General features: G+C 35.7%; 1 protein-coding gene across 4 annotated transcripts in view; it reads left to right on the forward strand.

Moving 5' to 3' along the window:
- Positions 1 to 14,143, forward strand: part of TTC6 (tetratricopeptide repeat domain 6) — a 203,360-nt gene that overhangs the window by 123,990 nt on the left and 65,227 nt on the right. For 3 of the 4 annotated variants that reach the window (XM_042943017.1, XM_042943019.1, XM_042943020.1), the window contains exons 9-11: positions 543 to 632; positions 2,948 to 3,022; positions 12,169 to 12,542. In XM_042943017.1, coding sequence (XP_042798951.1) covers positions 543 to 632; positions 2,948 to 3,022; positions 12,169 to 12,542 — 539 coding nt within the window. The remainder of the gene's footprint in view (positions 1 to 542; positions 633 to 2,947; positions 3,023 to 12,168; positions 12,543 to 14,143) is intronic. The other variant, XM_042943018.1, reaches the window with a different exon arrangement.

Genomic DNA, 14,143 nt, shown 5'->3' on the forward strand with positions numbered 1-14,143 from the left:
TCTATATATCCAAATCACTGATTATAATATAGAAGAATAACACACTTAATAATAATTTACCCTTACAACAATAAGTATACATATATAACTTAGTTGGTGGAAAGAGTTTGAATTGTAAAGCATTTAAGGAGCTTTCCATTCCAATAAAAATTTAGAATGCTTACTTATATCTGACAGAGAATAGTCATACATTGACAGTAAATCCAAATAATATGTCTTATTCACAATTCTGATATTGGCATATTAAATAGATTCAATGCTAACCTATGGGATCACAGTATCATTGATTGCTCCTGAGATTAGTACTGCCAGAAGTAAAGTAAAAGAATCTATTTGGCAAATGGCCAACACAGAAGCCGAATTGTGGGTTTTGGCCAAATATTATGGCTGTAGCTGGACTTCTAATATGTCTGGTAAACGTTTTCTGTACTTCTACCTTTTCCATACATTTGGTAATAATATTGTATTATGACATAACAGTAATCAAAGGCTTTTTAAAGTACTCCACTATATAACTTAAAACTGTTATCTTTTTATAACAGAGTGTTCAAGCAAGCAAAATTTTAATTGAGAAATTTTCATCTGAAAGCAAGGAAAGTGTCGCTTTAAATCGGCATAGCAGAAGTTCTAGGGTATGTGTGATTTTTATTTTAAATTGTGGGTTGGTTGCTTTATCTGCCTGCAGCTCAGATATGATTTCTAGTAGTTCTGGAAATTATTTGTTGGTGCTTCCTTAGTCTGGGAAATGCCTCAGAACATTCATTACTGGTGTCTTTGCTGAGGACACACTTTCTTTTTCAAATGTGTTGTCTTTGTGACACTCAGAAGATGTTATTTACTGATCAATAGCAGAATGTCTGCTATGAATTTTCTTAAAACTTTGAAAATTTCCAGTCTTACACTCATTTATCACTTCTTGCCTAGGTCTTAAATGATTAAAGAAACATGTTTGTGAATGTTTTGACCAAATGGAGGCATTGGTTATGGCCATGAAACAGTAAAACTGAATTCTCTAAATGGTGATTAGACTCATGCTTATGGCTTTGTTATCACTGTAGTGTATACAAGTAAACTAATTAAATAATATACATAATTGGATAGAAAAGAGACAATGATTGAGAGAAACTAAGAGAAGAAGAAAGGTATAAACTATACATACCTGGTTTAATAAATGTCCTGCACTTTATGGGGGACAAACAAGAAACAGTTTTATTTTTCTTTCATTAGTGCCTTCAGCCCTCTGCTCCCCTTGATGATATCTTGGGATGCTGAATGGCACATAGTGGAAAGTCTTGGTGCCTTGGGACAAATCAAATCCTATTCTGGTCAGTTAACTAGGTTAAAGATATGTCTATGACTCCTCCTTTATCCCCCATACAGTTAGGTAATACTTTTTTTTTTTTTGGAGGGGATAATGTTAATATAGATCACTTTTTTGCTATTTTCCTTATAGCACTTACTAAATATTTGTCCATATGTATGTTTGATCATTTTATTCCTCACCAGCCTGGGGTCATAGCACTCTTCTTCACTCTTTTATCCATATCACCTAGAGCAGTGACCATCACATAAAGAATAATTGAACCAGTGAACGTCACCTTCTAGTTTGGAGTGCCACGTGCACTTTCTAGACTATTTTAGTAGCATTATGTATACCTGCCTGTCAGCTATTCCCAGTTTTAGTAGCTGCTTCTTCATCCTCCTACTGCCTTCTACTTTATTCTTTCTTTTTTTAATTTTTACATGTGTATTTATTTTTGAGAGGGAGATATACAGAGCATGAGCAGGGGAAAGGCAGAGAGAAAGGGAGACACAGAATCTGTAGCAGGCTGTCAGCACAGAGCCCAACAGCGGGACTTGAACCAATGAACCGTGAGATCATGACCCGAGCTAAAGATGGACACTTGACCGACTGAGCCACCCAGGTGCTCCACCTGCTATATTCTTAAAACAAGTAGGATTATGTCACTCATGTCTCAAACTGAGTAACTCCACCTAACAAATTAAGTCAGAGTGCTTCATTAAGGCTCATAACCTGGCCTCAACCAGATTTTCTAGCTTACCTCCCATTATGTTTCTGCTTTTATGTGGTCTGCATGTACCCAGTACTCTGCCTGCACCAGAGTCCTTGGTGACTCCCCCATGCCCCTGCTGCATTCTTTGTGCTTGTTTAGGGTGTTCCCTTGGCCTGGGATATTCTCAACTCCAGCTCAGTCTATGGGAATGTTGCCACCTCTCACAGGCCAGCCCTGCACTACCTCTTCCCGCCAGTGTATCCAGGTCCCGTCCCCTTCAGAACTGACTCTGCCTATCTTGTGTTCTCTTTACACCAGATTCATTCATACCATCTGAAGTCAGGGCCACAGCTTCTTTGGATTACTGTTTCTACCATTACATTGGTTGAGGATATGGAACATGTCATTTTTTTTTTGTACTTTCTACACTATCTAGTATAGTAGTATTTCCCAACTCTTACAGTATAATAGCTCTCAAAGGAAGTGATGATATTTGTATGCTCCTGTGGAGTAAAAGGTTGAGGTTGCTCATGATAAGAGGTGACTGTTCAGGGGACAGTAGCTGCTTCAGGTCCTACTAGTGCAGCCTCAGTGCCGAGGGGATCAATGGCTCAGCATATTTACGGCACATTTATACACACTTGTGCCCCTTGCACCGACCAGAAAGCTTTGGTAAGTATTTGTTGTATTGTTGAATTTAAAAAAATAAGAGTTTCCATTATTTATACACTTTTCTAAATTAACTGATGGATTTTCAGTTCTGTTCCTCTCTGTGAAATCAGTGACTTCAAAGTCAGTCAGAATGTGTATTTTAATTAGCATTTCTGCATTTAATTAATTTACCTAAGCATTTATAGTCAATTGTCATATGATATTGTACTTTACCAAATAGTATCTATAGTCAATGCATATTTGTCATTTGGTTATTTCAGTTTCTTTTCCTAAAAAAATCTGCATCATTTGAAAGTATCCAAAAATGTTTCAGCACACCATTTCCTCAATTAAAGGTACGATCATTTTTGGTTTTTATTATTCAAAAGAAATGCTTATATTTCTAGTAATAATCACTATTGATGCTTTTTTTTGTTTGCTTTCCTGAAATAGTATAGTGAGTTGATTCATTCAGAATTGATTAAAAGTTTGGATTTGAGTGCGTATTTGGTAGCCCCTGTAAAATTGTGGTTGGTGGTGCCAATTTAAGGTTTTCAACAGCTTTTGGAAGTATCTCATGTTCATAATTTGACTTTACTTGATATATTATAAGTCAAGCCATTATAATATTGACCTACATTTGCACTGGGCTCACAGTTTTAAAGCATTTTCATGAACACTAGTCCAGTCTGGTCTCAAGCTTCACAATATCCCGAGAGAAGGAAGGTGAGACAGATATTATCCTTATTTTATGTGTGAAAAAAAACAAAGGTCAGAAAGTGATAAATGGCAGAGCTAGAAGTTAAACCCACACCGCCTCTTACTAAATGCAATGTACTTTCCTCTGCACGAAGAATGCACAGGCCTTTTGGAGTGGCTGGGTTTTTGTTTTTTTTGTTTTTTTTAGTTCATTTATTTATTTTGAGAGAGAGAGAAAGCACAATTGGGGGAGGGCAGAGAGAGAGGGAGAGCGAGAATCCCAAGTAGGCTCCATGCTGTCCACGCAGAACCCATGGCGGAGCTTGATCTCACAACCTGGGGGATCATGACCTGAGCTAAAACCAAGAATTGGATGCTTACCTGACTCAGCCACCCCGGTGCCCCTGGAGTGGCTGGTGCTTACCCTCAGTGGCATTGACATCTAGCTTCAGCTTCTGTTTTTCTGTCTGAAATCTTAGAAATCTTTCTTGACCCTCCATGTTACTTGCTTGTAACTTGCTTTTAACTTGCATAACATTAGCCTGCTTCCTATGTCATTTCTGACATTCTCTTTTCTTACTGACCTTTTGATTCCTCTGTTTTATATCTCTGTACAATCACACTATCCTTAGGATTTCTTTATTGGCATATAATTGACATATAACATTATATTAGTTTCAAGTATATAGCATTGTAATTCAATAACAGTATGTATTACAAAATGATCACCACATCAAGTCTAGTTAACACAGTGATACATTTTTTGCATGTGATGAGAACTTTTAAGATCTACTCTTAGCAACTTAAACATTTTTTAATGTTTATTTATTATTTTGAGAAAGAGAGAGGGAGACAGAGTGCAAGCAGGGGATGGGCAGAGAGAGAGGGAGACACAGAATCCAAAGCAGGCTCCAGGCTCTAAGCTGTCTGCATAGAGCCCAATGCAGGGCTTGAATCCGCAAACTGTGAGATCATGACCTGAGCTGAAGTCAGATGCTCAACTGACTGAGCCACCCAGGTGCTCCCAATTTTTTTTAAAAAAATTTTCAGCTTGTAAATATACAATACAGTATTTTAACCACAGTGACTATGCTGTATTACATCCCCAGGACTTATTTATTTTATAATGGAATTTTATACCCTTTGACCATCATCACCCATTTCATCCATCACCCAATCCTTGCCTCTGGCAACCAGCAATCTCTTTTCTGTACCTATGAGTTGTTGTTTTTAAGATTCCATGTATAAGTGAGATTATATAGTATTTATCTTTCTCTGTCTGACTTATTTATTTAGTTTACTTAGCATAATGCCCTCAAGGTCCATCCGTGTTGTTGCAAATAGCAGAATTTCCCTTTTTTTTTTTTAAGTTTATTTATTTATTTTGAGAGGGGGAGGGGGAGGGACAGAGAGAGAGCGAGAGAAAGAATCCCAAGCAGGCTGACTGAGCCTTCCCAGCATCCTGAAGTTCCTTTTTTAATGGCTGAATAATATCCCATTATATATATGCAAATATATATACATCACATTTTCTTATCCATTATTCCATTGATGGGCCCCTAGGTTGTTTCTATATCTTGGCTATTGTTACTAATGCTGTAAGGAATAAGGAAGATAGCTCTTCAAGGTCCTGATTTCATTTCCTTTGGATATATGCCCAGAAGTGGGATTGGATCATATGGTAGTTCTATTTTTAATTTTTTGAGCAACCTCCATACTGTTTCCCTAGTGGCTGAACAAATTTACATTCTTATCAATAGTGGACAAGGGTTCCCTTTTCCCTATAGCTTTACCAACACTCGATATCTCCTGTCTTTTTTTATAATAGCCATTCTACCTCTTTATTTTTTGTGTATCTATCATAGGTTTTGGGTTTGCAGTTACCATGGGGTTCATATGTAACATCCAAAGTACATAGTAGTCTATATAAATTTGATGGTCATTTAAGTTCAAACACATTAAAAAAAAAAAAAGAAAAAACATTGCTTTCTTTTTCTTTTCCCCTTCACTTGTCCCTTTTTACTCCCTGCTCCACATTTTATACATATGTTGTCATAGTTTACATCTTTTTATTAATAATTTTCTTATGTCTAACTGTGGCCATTTGTTTTCCACTTAAATCCCTTTAACATTTCTTGTAAGGATGGTTTAGTGGTCACAAACTCCTTTATCTTTTGTATGTCTAGGAAAATCTTTATCTTTCCTTTAAATCTGAATGATAACTTTGTCGGTGTAGAGTATTCTTGGTTGTAGGTTTTTACTTTCAGCACTTTGAATATATTATGCTACTCCCTTCAGACCTGCAAAGTTTCTGCTGAATAATCACCTGAAAGCCTTATAGGTTTTTTTCTTACAGGTAAACTTTTTGTTTCTTCTTGCTGCTTTTATCTTCTCTTTATCTCTAACCTTTGACATTTTATTATTATTTAAAAATTTTTTTTAATGTTTATTTATTTTTGAGAGAAAGAGAACAGCAGAAGAGGGGCAGAGAGTGAGGGAGACACAGAACCTGAAGAAGGCTCTAAGCTCTTAGCTGTCAGGACAGAGCCTGACTGGGGTTTGAACTCTTGAACTGTGAGATCATGACCTGAGCCAAAGTCAGATGCTTAACTGACTGAGCCACCCAGGCACCCCTAACCTTTGACATTTTAATTATTATGTGCTGTGGTATGGACCTCCTTGGGTTCATCTTGTTTGGAACTCTGTGCTTCTTGGACTTGGAAGTCTATTTCTTTCCCTAGGTTGGGGGACTTTTCAGTTATTATTTCTTTAAATAAGTTTTCTATGTTTTTCTCCTTCTCTTTTTCTTCTGGGACCACTATAATGCAAATGTTTGCCCACTTGAGGTTATCCAAGAGATCCCTTAATCTATCCTCATTTTAAAAAATTCTTTTCTCATTTTACTGTTCAGCTTGTGTGCTTTTTATTACCCTGCCTTCCAGGTCACTGTGACGTTCTTCGACATCCTCTCATCTACTGTTGATTCCCTCTAGTATGTTTTTTATTTCTGTTCTTGTAGTCTTCAGTCCTGATTGGTTATTTTTTTTTATATATATATTTTCTATCTCTTTATTGAATGTTTCACTGAGTTCTTCACTCTTTGGTCCATCCCAGTGAGTACTTTATGATTATTAATTTAAATTCTTTATCAGGCATATTGCTTATCTCTTTTTCATTTAGTTATTTTTCTGAGTTTTTTTCTTGTTCTTTCTTCTGGAGCATATTTCTGTTTCCCCATTTTCTTGACTTTCTGGATTTGTTTCTAGGTGGAACAGCTACTCCTCCTAAACTTGAAGGAATGGTCGCTCTTGTATATGGTGTCCCCTGTGCAGACTGTGTGCTTGGCGACTTTTGCTGTCTGGTTGGAGCTGTGGCTGTAAATGCCAGTTGCTCTTTTAAACCGTGGCTTTTTACAGAGAGAAGAAAATAATAATAAAATAAAAGTAAAATAAAAAAGGAAAAAAGAAAAGAGAAAAGAAAGGAAAAAAGGAAGAAAGGAAAAGAAGAAAAAAGAAAAGAAAAAAAAAACAAAATGGGGCACCTGGGTGGCTCAGCTGGTTAAGCATCCAACTTCGGCTCAGGTCATGATCTCAAGGTTCAAGGTTCGTTGTTTTGAGTCCTGCATGGGGCTCTGTGCTGACAGCTGAGCCTGGAGCCTGCTTCAGATTCTGTGTCTCCCTCTCTCTCTGTCCCTCCCCTGCTCGTGCTTTGTCTCTCTTTGTCTCTCAAAAATAAATAAATGTTTTAAAAAAAAGAAAAAAACCCAAAGGGGCAAAAATAAAAACAAGACAAATAAAAAAACAATAAAAATAACAATTATTGAAAAATAAAAACAAAATAACTAAAACAACCAAAGAAAATTTCTGGTTTATTTTCTGTGCTCTAGTACCACAGGGACTGGTGTGGGCTTGTGGACCTTGGGATTGCAGTCCCTGGGATTGGCTAAGCTTGCAAGCTGACCTTGGGCTGGACCCTGTTCTGGGCTAGGCTTTCAAGGTGAAGGGGGAGGGAGCATTCCTGCAGTTCCTTCCCTTTTACACCTTGGCTCTTTTTTCTGTGCCCCGGCACACTGGGGGCTGGCATGGGCTTGCAGACCCTGGGCTTATTGAGGTCATAAGCTTGCTGTGATGACTGGACCCACCAGTTAGGGTATCCAGACCCTGATTCTATCTAGGCTTTTAAGGTGGAGAAGGACTGTAAGCTGTGTTATTCTCTAGTTCCTCTGACCTGGAGAGCTTCCCAAAGCTCCTCCTCCATTTGGTCCAGTGTTGTCTCTTTTATATACTAGTTGCTCTTTTAAACTGTGGCTTTTTTTGGGGCTCCTGGGTGGCTCAGTCGGTTAAGCATCCGACTTCAGCTCAGGTCATGATCTCGCGGTCTGTGAGTTCGAGCCCCGCGTTTGGCTCTGTGCTGACCGCTCAGAGCCTGGAGCCTGTTTCAGATTCTGTGTCTCCTTCTCTCTCTGACCCTCCCCCGTTCATGCTCTCTCTCTTTCTCAAAAGTAAATAAAAACGTTAAACTGTGGCTTTTTTTTTCTGTGCCTAAGGAAAGACAAATCTGTTCCCAGTTCCTCAGAACTATCCCTCTCCACTGCCGTGTACAGGATCAGGGGTGGGAGTTCCCTTTGTCTCCATGTCTTTGTCTGTCTTGCTGTTCTTTTTTGTCATTCTCTATCTTTGGTTGTTCAGAAGCTGTTCAGTTGGCCTTCAGTTCTTCAGGAGGAATTGTTGTGTAAATAGGTGTAATTTAGTGTGTTCTGTGGAGGAGGTGAGTTCAGGGTCTTGGTATATTGCCATCTTCGTGGGAACTCCTCCCTATAATAGCCATTCTAACAGGTTTGAGATGATATCTCATTGTAGTTTTGACTTGCATTTCCCTGATGATTACTGGCGTTGAACATCTTTTTATGAACCCATTGGCCATTTGCATGTCTTTGGAAAAATCTCTATTCGGTTGCTCTGACCATTTTTTAATTGGATTTTGTTGTTGTTGCTATTGAGTTAAAAGAGATTATTATATATTTTGGATATCGACCCCTTTTCAGATAGATGGATTGCAGATATTTTTTCCCATTTTGTAGTTTGGCTTTTCATTTTACTGATTGTTTATTTTGCTGTGCAGAAGCTTTCTAGTTTGATGTAGTCCCACTACTTGTTTATTTTTGCTTTTGTTGCTTGTACTTTTGGTATCATATTGAAAAAAGCATTACCAAGGCCAATATCAAATAGCTTTTCCCTATGTTTACATCTAGTAGTTTTATAGTTTAAGAATTTAAATTGAAATCTTTAATTTGTTTAGAGTTCATTTTTGTGAGTAGTGTGAGATAGGAAATTTCATTCTTTTGCATATGAATATCTAGTTTTCTTAGAGCAATTGAAGAGACTATCAGTTCCTCATTGAGTATTCTTGGCTTCTTTGTCAAATATTAGTTGACTATATATGCATGGGATCTTTCTAGGTTCTTGATTCTATTCCATTGGTCTATGTGTTTGTTTTTATGCCAGTACCATACTGTTTTGATTACTATTGTTTCTTAATGAATTTTGAAATCTGGAATTGTGAAATCTCCACCTTTGTTCTTTTTCAGGAATGCTTTGACTATTCAGGTTCTTTTCTGGTTCCATATGAATTTTAGGATTGTTTTTTCTATTTCTTTGAAAAGTGACATTGGAATTTTGATAAGGATTATATTGAATCTATTAATGGCGTTGGTAGTATGGACGTTTTAAAATACTAGTTTTTCTGGTTTATGCGATACCCTTCACTTATTTGTGTCTTCTTCAATTTCTTTCATCATCGTATTATAATTTTCAGTATACAAATCCTTCACGTCTTTGAATATATTTATTCCTAAGTATTTTTATTATTTTTGATACTATTGTAAATGGAGTTTTTAAATTTATTTTTCCGATAATTCATTGCTAGTGCACAGAAATGCAGCTGATTTCTGTGTATTGATTTTGTAACCTACAGGGGCGCCTGGATGGCTCAGTCAGTTAAGCGTCCGACTTCAGCTCAGGTCACGATCTCATGGTCCGTGAGTTCGAGCCCCGCGTCAGGCTCTGGGCCATCAGCCCAGAGCCTGGAGCCTGCTTCAGATTCTGTGTCTCCCTCTCTCTCTGCCCCTCCCCCATTCATGCTCTGTCTCTCTCTGTCTCAAAAATAAATAAACGTTAAAAAAAGAAGACTTTGTAACCTGCAGTTTTACCAAATTCAATAATTAGTTCTGACAGTCTTTTGGTAGAGTCTTTAGAGTTTTGTCTGTATGTGATTCTGTCATCTGCAAACAGAGACAGTTTTACTACTTTCTCTCTAATTTGGATGCCTATTTTTCTTTCCTAATTTCTTTGGCTAAGACGTCCAGTACTATGTTAGGCAAAAGTGGCAAGAGTGAGTACTCTTTGTCTTGTTCCTGATCTTAGCAGGAAAGTTTTCAGTCTTTTACTATTGATCGTGATATTAGCTGTGGGTTTGTCGTATATGGCCTTTACTATGTTGAGGTGTGTTCCTTCCATACCAAATCTGTTGCGCGTTTTTATCATGAAAAGAAGTTGAATTTTGTTAAATGCTTTATCTACATCTATTGAAACAATCATATATAGCCTTTATCTTTCATTCTGTTAATGTGATGTGTCACTTTTATTGATTTGTGTATGTTGAATCATCTTTGCATCTGATGGATAAAACCCACATGATCATGTTGTATAATCCTTTTAATGTGCTGTTGAATTCAGTCTGCTAGTATTTTCTTGAGAATTTTCCATTTATACTAATCAGGGATATTAGCCAGCAGTTTTCTTTTCTTGTAGTATGTGTGTACATACAATATGTAAATAATGGAATATCAACTACAAAAAATGAGGAAATTTTGCCGTTTGTGACAACATGGATGGACCTTGGGATATTATGCTACATGACAGAGAAAGATAAATACTGTCTGTTTTCACTTATATGAGGAATCTAAAAAAGCTGAACTTACAGAAACATAGAATAAATACTGGGGCTGGGGTGGAGAAAAGAGGATCGAACAGATGTTGGCCAGAGGGTACAAGAGTCAGTTATAAGATGTGTAAGTTCTGGGGTTCTAATGTACAGCCTGGTGACTATAACTAACAATACTGTATATATTTGAAAGTTGTTAAGAGTGTAGATCTTAAATGTTATCGCCACACAAAAACAATGGTAATTTTGTGAGAGGATGGAGTTGTTAACTAACCTTACTGTAGTAATCATTTCACAGTATATGCATGTATCATATCATTATTTTGTATACAAATACAATTTGTATAACAAATTTACATATGTTATATATCTATAATATTTCAATAAGGGTATGAAAAAGCCCCAAACCCATTCTGTTAGCTCTACTTTATAGTTATAGATTCCTCAGGATTCCTTCCTGAGTGTCCGACAGAGATGCATGGAGCCTCTCTGTGTAATTCATATCTAGTCAGCAAGCAGGAAATCTTATGTTCCACTTTTTTTTCAGGAAGGTGTTTTATTGACGTATATATCACATACATACACATGACTATCTTTCTTGATATATATATATATGTGTGTGTGTGTGTGTGTATTGTACATACACATATTCTGTAGTTTATGTATTACCCTATTCTCTATTCTAATTATATAGTGAGTTATATATGGTTTCTTGAGATAGGGGAAGTATGATAAGTTATGGAGTGTCAATATCTCTACTGTACTTTAGTATATCTTAAAGTATATAACTAGTTTGTGTGAAATTGTTATGTTTGGAATTTGGGCCTAACTTCACTATAAAGAAAAACATTTGCATAACAAATTTATTAGCAAACTTAAATGCAGTTAATTTATGGACCATGGCTCAATAAACTGGAAATTCTATATTAAAGAATTGGAGTTAATGTCTTTTATTAGGTTTATTGTTAGAGTTTCAAGAACTAATGCATAATTATTACAAGTTATTTACAATTATTAGCATATTATAATATTGATATTATTATTAAAAGTTAAGTGGATTCTCTGATGATTAGATAAAGTAAATATTAGGCTGCAATTCTTTTTCTTAAGCTTGTAAATATTGACTTGAAATTATTGTAAAGAATACTTGAATACTTCTGTATAGAAATTCAGTGTTGTTAAAGTGTTTTTGAAAATTAACTCACTGAGGTGCCTAGGTGGCTCAGTCAGTTAATCAGCTGACTCTTGATTTCAGCTCAGGTCATGATTTCACAGTTCAAGCCCCACGTTGGGCTCCCCACTGACAGCACAGAGTCTGCTTGGGATTCTCCCTGTCTTATTCTCTCTTCCCCTCCCCCACTCATGCACAGGAGCTCTCCCTCTGTCCGAAAATACATAAAATTAACTTAAAAAAAGAACATTCTCTAAAAAAAGAAGAGAAAAGAAAAGAAAATTGACTCAAATTGATTTTTTAGGATAGGTCATTTTAGTATTTCTTACCCATTCTACCAATTTTTTTTTATTTGCATTACAAGTAAAAGTAGAGTTTGTACTTTATTTCAATATGTAAAGAGCATTCTCTTTTAATTAAGAATATATAAAATCACAGTTAATGCATATATACTTTATAGTGTTATTTTTATGTAGCTAACAAAATATCACATTACCAAATTATTGTACTTTGCTTTAACTAACCTACTATTAACTTTATAAGTTGACTTTGAAAAACATCAAAAATACGATTTAAAAATTTTCAACAAGTGACCAAACTACGTTAATAGTAATTGTAACTGAATTAATTAAAACACACAGCAACTAAATTGATTTTAAATGGTTTTATCTTTGTTTCTTGCTAATTAAGAGAGTAAAATCTGCAGTGGAGTTGAGGAAAGAGGAGACCATAACTCCATTAGAGATTAAGGATGACATGCAAAGCAATATGAAACAGATTCTATTTCAGAAAGCAAAGGAGCTGGAGCGCTGGATGACTCAGCAAAGTGAAACTGAGGAAGCCATCCCTGTGAAAGAAAATATAGACACTATCTTAGATCACATCCAGAGCAGAAGCAATGTGAGAGATCTGTCTCTCTCTCTCATTGAAGCATCTAGAAAAGCTGGCATAAGTTACATTGTTTATCCCAAGAAAAAGAAGACGAAATGGAAGAAAAGATTGAAACTCAGTAAACTCTCAAACGTGTATGATGAATTATCCAAGTCACCAAAAGTTCTTACAAGGTCTTATTTAATCAGTAATTGTTATAGTTTAAGAAATGTATTGTAGTTTTGGCCTTAGTCTTATAATTTCACTAACTGAAGTTGTTATTATTTTATTCAGCACTGAAAATATGCTAAATCCTTAACTAAAGGACAATCCCTTATTTTTAAATATATGAATATTTAATGGTACAAATGTATGACTGCTTTAAACTATAATTTAAAGTTGGGGCTGATTAAGGACATGAAGTAAAACTAAGTCAGTTTGATTTGATGAAATCTTTCAATGGAAAGAAATAAAATCTACTAAGTTATTTTTCTGAAGCGATTTAACACCAAAAAGCAATGCCTGCTCCAAATAAGTGTCACCCATTCAAAAGTTGAAGTAGGTTGCTGAGATTTAACTGTTTTCAAATTGTAACGAGTAGATTGAGAAATCTAGATAGACAAACTGTTTTTTGTATGTTGTGTGAGCCCTTATTCAGGGATCAACACATAGAAATAATTTTTCTCCTTATTTGGAAGTAATAGTATCTAACATGTTTAAAATGTGCAAGGACCTGAGATAACAACAGCTGAAGTTCCAGGTATGCTCATTTTTTAAGTGTTCAGGACGTAACTTTCTTAGACTGAAGTGTTGTGCAAAATAGTTTGCAGAAAGCTCTGGGCTTTATTCCTCTTCAGATAACCCCAGATGATAAGGAATTCATTAAGTGTATGCCCTTTTGAAAACTAAAGACTTTACTGTTGAAGTGAGTCATATTGTTTTGTTTATTGTTATAAAGTCTTGTGGTTCTGAAAAAGGGTTCATGATATTTTGGTGTAGTGACTTATTGTCCCTGAAAAGACTTGGGAACAATCACTGTCAATGTGAGTGACAGAGTGAAAGAGAGACCAATCCTAGTGGAGGATGCCATTCAAGTCCCGAGTTCTCTGCACACTACTTATGCTTCAGTTTTCCCGGCAGCAAATATGTGGAACTGGTTTTGTTAGCTCATCTTTAGAAGACTTCACATAGGTTTTTCTAAGTTGACAAATATTTTTGATAAGAAACAGAAATTTGCTTATAAATTTTTGATACATTTGCTGATTTCAAAGCATATGAATCGTTACTATCCTAGAAAGGATAATATCTGCACCATTCTGGCCATACCTAAGTGGCTTCTGTCTCTATAAAGAATATAAGCAGATGAAACACTATTTTGGTAGGGTATTTTACCTCTTACTGATTCTTTATCACTTTGATTATAAAGTTTCACCATTTAAAGAGATTTATTTGCCTTTTAACAACTGAATTTGAAATTTGTATATACTGCCAACAGGTGTAATAGGATGAGCCTTTTGGTGGAGGCAGTAAAACAAACTATAGGAGTATTTATCTAGGATAATACATTAGTACAGCTTTCTTCTTTTTAAAAAATCTTAATTTAAACTAGCACAAAAGTGTAGCTATTAAATAATTGTTATTTTAAAACAAGTTTATGGAGAAACTTTAAAAATAATTTTATTTGTATAGCTTGAGATCTTTTTTCACGAATCTTAACTTGGTTAACACAGAATTATCCTTCTTAACCACTGTATATCTGACCTTTAAGCTTGTTTAGTTATACTCATTCGTGCTG

This window comes from Panthera leo, chromosome B3 (assembly GCF_018350215.1).
Source record: "Panthera leo isolate Ple1 chromosome B3, P.leo_Ple1_pat1.1, whole genome shotgun sequence".
Classification (NCBI taxonomy): Eukaryota; Metazoa; Chordata; class Mammalia; order Carnivora; family Felidae; genus Panthera; species Panthera leo.